Here is a 6,000-nt window from a genome sequence, read left to right as displayed (position 1 = left end):
CAAACTGAGGCTCAGCAAGGTTGACAGACCTGCCCCAGGACCACCAGCTCTTTCCTATCCTCACAGCCAGAGTGAGGCCGAGGGGCCTGAGGCGGGGCTGTCTGAGCCGTGTCCCCCTGTAGGGGGAGGCGGGTCGCGGAATGGGTGCCGAGCTTGTCCCCCGCCAAGCGCCGTCTCTTTTTCTTCCGCAGGACTCCCTGCTCAGTGCCGACATGGCCGAGAGCTCCCCACTGCCCTCCTCCCCTGCCGCAGCCCCGGCAGCTGAGCCAGGAGTCACGGAGCAGCCCGGGCCCCAGAGCCCCCCTGCCTCCCCTCCAGGCCCGGAGGAGCCCCTGGACGGAGTCGATGCAGACGTCCCTCGCCCAGACCTGGCGCCCGTTGCCTTCTTCTGCCTGCGACAGACCACCAGCCCCCGGAACTGGTGCATCAAGCTGGTGTGCAACCCATATCCTTTGTACGGCCTGGGTTCGTCTGGGTCCTGCCCGGGGCCCCGCTGTTCCCTCTGGTCAGGAGGCCTGAGGCTGCAGGGCTCTGGTGGTGGTGAGCCAACTCTCGTGCTGGGTCAGGGGACACCCTGCTCAGGCCGTGGAGCTCGGATGGGTGAGGACCTGGCGTCCTGCTGATGTGAATGTTCTGGAAGTTGCTGATGACCGTGGGGGTCAGTGCAGTGTCTCGCTGGCTCAGGAAGCCCTCAGGTGTGAACCTCAGGTCTGCGCCGGGACTGAGGAGGCAGAGTTTAGTCAGACCCTGGCCCGTGACCTGAGCCATTTGGTGGGTGGCGACTACAGGGGTTATGAGAGCCTGATGGGGAGCCCAGGGACCTGGACGGGAGACAGTTGACCCCAGCACGCAGGGCGAGGCTCCACCCACCTTGCCTCCAACAGTTCTTCCTGCATCCACCTGCTGCCTCTCGTCTGCTCGGGTCACTCCTGCTCAAGACCCTTTCCTGTTTCCATTGCCCTGCAGGAGCAGAGCAAAGTCCTAACCAGCCCCCTAAGCACGGCCTCGCTTACCTCACTCTGCTTCCCGAGCTCTTCCAGGCCTCAGGGCCTTCTCACATGCTCTTCCTCTCGAAATGCTTTCCTTTCCTCTTCACCTGGCTAGGTCCTTTGTTGCATCCTTCAAATCACAGTTAAGTGCCACCTCCTCAGGGCAGCCCTCTGTGATTCCCCCTTAGCCCCTCCATTTTATTAGCCAGTATGTGATTCTGAATCTAACACTTGCCTCCTCCAGGGTGCTATCCGGTGACCAGGACACAGACCGAGCCTGTCTTGTTCATTGCGGGACCCCAGCACCCAGCACAGTGCCTGGCGCACCACGGGTGCTCCTGTAGTGTTCGCTGGGGGCGTGTTGGCAGGGTCCTCACTGGGTCTCCAGTAGTGAATGGAGCGGAGGCTTAATCATGGGGCACTCAGGCTGGGCTTTCGGGTCTTGGGGTGGGGGGGAGGGGGATGTCATTGATCAGGTGCTGAGGGTTCCAGGATTCTTCCTTGGCCAGAAACCTCCCTCCCGCCCCTCGTCCTTGGGAGGGAGCTCAGGGAGGGGGCAGTAGTGATCCTCAATGCGAGCACGGTTGGCACTTTTGGTGTGACAGTGTTTTGTGGTCTGAGCTGTCTTGCACAGTACAGGACACTTGGTGTTCTGTCCTGGTCCCTAAATATTGGTAGGTAGTGGCCCTCAATCATTGTGACAACCAAAAATGACCCTTCGCATTTCCAGATGTTGCAGGATTCTCCTCCCCATCAAGAACCCGAAGGAACATGGGTGGACATGTAGGCATCGGGGTCAGGTCAGCGGGAATGGCTACCAGGACCAGCAGGCCTGGGAGGGGGCAGGGCAGTGTGGGAGGTCTGCCCCAGACAGACTGTCCTGAGCGCCAGTGTCCCTGGAGCTGAGGGGCCCTGGCTCAGAGGTAGGCCCTGAGTCACCACCTGACTCCCTGGAGAGCCAGGAGGCTGCTGGGACCCTCCACCACCTGGTGAGCTGGGGTGGGAAAGGTCCGCTCACCCAAATGTCTGCACCACTCCCTGCCTGCCCGGCCTGGCCCTTGAGCATTGCACTGTCAGCAGGGTTTCAGCAGGGAGGAAACTGGGTCTGAAATGTCAAGGGGTCCATGGTGCTCTTTGTTTTTTTTTCCCGTGGTGCTGACTCATGGGTAGGTGGCATGTGGAAAGCATTGGGAACCAGGGTGAGACAGACCCATGGGCTGGTTCTGCCTGTTGTTTGCTGTGTGACCATAAGCCAGTTTCTTAGCCTCACTGATCCCCAGTTTCTCCACCTGTCAAACGGCGGTGGTATTTACCCATTTCACAGGATTGCACTGCAGACCAAAGCAGTACGTAATGTGAAAATGGATCTTTGTAAACTCGAAAAACTGCCACACGTGTGGTTATCACTCTTATTACCTGTGCGCAAAAGGTGAACAGAGCCCTCGCATACAGCTGAGTAAATACTGCTCGTGGTAGATTCAATAAGACATTGGGCATCAAGTCTTTAGGTAGAACATGATGCCTTCAGAGGACGTTGTTCCAGGGAAAATCAGATTCTATCTCTATGATTTAGGTACATTCGTGCCAGTTAACGCTGCTAGTACCCATGCCCTCATCCGTGCAGACATTGCTAATCGATAACAGCATCCTCCAGCAGGGCACCCGTGGCAGCATGACGAATCAGTTGGAAACCTATTTTCCACCCTAGATTAGACTTTGAGAGCCTTTCTTAGGCGTGTAACTGGCTGCATGTGGGAGAAGGGCCAGTGGTGGGCTGTCCTCACTCTAGTTTCCCTTCCCCGAGCTTTAGTTTTCTCATCTCTATAATGGGACGATTAAAGATGATTAGAGCTGATTCCTGCAAAGCACCCAGCCATGTGTCCAGCACAGAGGAGGGCTCAGGAACGATAATAACAAGAGCTGGTGCTCACTGTGCTGAACGCTTTGCCTGAAGTATCACCTTTTAACCCTTATAACCACCTCAAGAGGTAGGTGCTGTCAGAGGCTCAGAGAGGCTGAGTAACTTTATTTTTATTTATTTAGGGCTGTGTAGGGTCTTCGTTTCTGTGCGCGGGCTGCCTCTAGTTGTGGCAAGCGGGGGCCACTCTTCATCGCGGTACGCGGGCCTCTCACTATCGCGGCCTCTCTTGTTGCGGAGCACAGGCTCCAGACGCGCAGGCTCAGTAGTTATGGCTCACAGGGCTAGCTGCTCCGCGGCATGTGGGATCCTCCCAGACCAGGGCTCGAACCCGTGTCCCCTGCATTAGCAGGCAGATTCTCAACCACTGCGCCACCAGGGAAGCCCGAGGCTGAGTAACTTTTCTCCAGGTTGTGCAGCCAGGATGTGGTAAAGCTGGCGTGAAATCCTCAATTTCTCTGAATTCTCAGGCTCAGCTTTTATCCAGGACACGGCTGCCCCCTGCGGAGCCTGGAGACGGGGTTCTCCCCACTCCACCGGAGCAGGGACGTTTGCTTTGCAGTCCCAGGTGGCCGGGCAAGGGTCTTCCTGGGTTCCAGTGTCTACCTTCGGGAGCCACCTCACTGTGCCCTGCCAGGGGCTGCCCCCTGGGGGAGTTCACAGCCCCCTGCCTTCCGGCATGCTCCTGGCTGCTGTCTCCCCAGCGCCAGCCAGCGCTGAGTCAGCGCTTCTGCTGAGGCGCGAACCAGCCATGCACGGTGGAAGCCGGCGGGCTGTGAAGGCTGCCTCTCTGCTGGGCATGGGGAGGGCGCCAGCCTGGGCTGGGAGCAAGGAGCCGCCAGCTGCCAGTGACTTTGGATAAGTCACTTCCCCTCTCTTGCCCTCAGTCTCCCTGTCTGCAGGTTGGGGATACTTGGGCAGTGAAGTCAGGAGAGGCTGCCTGGGGTGCCCATTTCCCTGCCGCCTTTGTCAGGAAGCATCGCAGTGGTGTCTGTGGGGGCGGGGCTCCGTGTTCCTTGTGGGTGGGCTCCATCGCTCTGTGCTTTCACGGCTGTGGTCCTGATTCTCATCTGCCGCTCTGTCCCACTTCTGTTTGCTTCTGGTCCCCTGCCGGGGGACCCTCTGCTGCTAGGATGGGGTCTGTGGGTGCTCTTGCTTTGAAGTCCACCTGGCTGAGACCCCCGCCTTGCAGACCCTCTGACCTGGGTCATCACTGGGCAGGAAGAGGGCAGGGCCCAGGGTCTCATCATAGCCCTGCGGTGCCAAGCCTTGTGCTGTCCATTGTGAGGGTTCAGTGTGTTGGTTCTGGGGGTGAAAGGGATCTTGTTCATCCAGCCTTCACTCACGCATTCATGAACTCGGTCAACAAGCCTTTACTGAGTGTGTGCCGTGTACCAGGCACGTGCAGAGGACAGCTGTGGCCATTTGGGGCAGGAGAGGGTCACTCTGGCTCCCTTGGAGAGACGTCAGCCAGGAGACCATCATTGGAGGGGACCTGTGGGATGGTGACAAGGGATGATGGTGGCCCAGGGTGCTGGTGGGGCCTGGAGAGCGGGGTCCGAGTGGAGGTGTGGCTGCTTTGGGGTTGGTGTTGGAAGGAGAGGACTTTGAGGTGACCGCCGGGACTGTGGCTTGGTTCAGTGTGAATGATGACCTGCTCCTGGCTCCTTGGCCGAGAGGCCTTTGTCTTTGCTGACCCTCTGTTTGCTCATCTGTGAAATGGGAGCCTCTGTGACACCCCCCCGCCCCCCCCACCAGTTGGGAATGTCAGGGGGTCCACTGAGAACTCCAGGGCAAGCATTGACCGACCGGGCAAACTGTTAAGTGCAGAGTGACAGCTCTGTGCACACTGGAGCTGATGATGGAGCATTCACAGTTAGGGTGGCTTGGGTGCCGTGGCTCAGGACAAGCATCCTGAAGTCTGGCGGGGACCTGGGCCCTGCGTCTTTGATGATGGTCTGAGAAGTTTGTGGGCTGGGCCGCCAGGGAGAGCGGTGTTGGCGGGGGTGGGAATGTGTGGGTTCCTGCAGGGTTGAGGTGGGGAGAGGGCATGATGGCTGGGGAGTGAGAGGGGGGAAAACCTGCAAAGCCCTAACCATGGGGAGAGAAACGGGCCAGTCACCAGCAGGAAGTCCCCTCTCCCATCGCCCTGCTCCCCTGCCCTGGTCATTTAGTCCATCCCTCTGCCTCTGGCGGGCTGCCTCTCAGTCCTGCTGCACCAGACGGGGCCTTGGGCCTCCTGATAAGGACCTTTAGGGCCTCTGAGGGCTCTTGACTATCAGGAAGTCCTCCTTAATCTAACCGCCACCCCTCCTGTCCTGAGCCCTTTCCTGGTGTCTGGGCCCTTGGGAAGTCTGGCCTTGCGTTCCTCCACCTCTTCCTGTCTAAGCAGGCGGCTCCGGGGATCTCACCCCTCCTGCCCCACTGACAGCTGGCGTCACCCTCCCTTTTCTTCCCTGCACAGTGGAAAGAGCACCCATCCGGGAGCCTAAAGCTCGGCAACCTCGGATGAGAGCCTCCCCCCTGGACCCCCTCTCTCCTCCCCACTCGCCTTCACCATCAGGGGGTCCTGGGGCTCCCAGCATGGAAGCGGCTTGTCATTTGTCAGGTACTGTTTCCTCCCTCCCCGCCTGCCTGCTTCCATTTGTTTGCTTATTCATTCCTCACTCAAAAATCTTCAGCAGCTCCCTGTCACCCCCAGAATAGTTTCACTTAGCTTGGATTCAGGGCCTTCCATGATCCACCTGGTTGGCCTCCAGCTGCCTTTCTGCAATTTCCCTTCACGCACTCTGCTCTGAAGCCCAAACAAGCTGCTGGTGTTTCCTGACATCCCTGCTTCCCTGACTTTGCTTCTGCTGAGTCTGCCCCCACAATGCCCTCTCCCCCATCTCCATGGTGCCAAATCCTGCCAGCCCCAGCTTCCTGGCCGCCACCTACAGGAAGTTTTCCTGGATCTCAGCTTTTTCCTCTCTAGGCTCCCTTAGCCTTTTATCAGTCCTTCCCTATCTTAGTTTCCTCCTGCCTCAGGGAATTGTTTGTTGCTGGCCTTGTCTCCTCCTCCAGGCGTGAGGCCCCAGAGGGCTGGACCTGTGG

The 6,000-nt window shown here is 58.7% G+C and overlaps 1 protein-coding gene across 1 annotated transcript in view; it reads left to right on the top strand.

Moving 5' to 3' along the window:
• The first annotated feature begins 212 nt into the window (after positions 1–212).
• CACNA1I (calcium voltage-gated channel subunit alpha1 I) overlaps positions 213–6,000 on the top strand; it is a 103,779-nt gene continuing 97,991 nt past the window's right edge. The window contains exon 1 of the mRNA XM_033865616.1: positions 213–445. Within this exon, the coding sequence (XP_033721507.1) occupies positions 213–445 (233 nt within the window). The remainder of the gene's footprint in view (positions 446–6,000) is intronic.

The sequence above is a fragment of the Tursiops truncatus genome, chromosome 11, assembly GCF_011762595.2.
Source record: "Tursiops truncatus isolate mTurTru1 chromosome 11, mTurTru1.mat.Y, whole genome shotgun sequence".
Lineage (NCBI taxonomy): Eukaryota > Metazoa > Chordata > Mammalia > Artiodactyla > Delphinidae > Tursiops > Tursiops truncatus.
The sequence above is the reverse complement of the archived record's forward strand: the minus strand, read 5'-3'. Positions and strand labels throughout refer to the sequence as shown.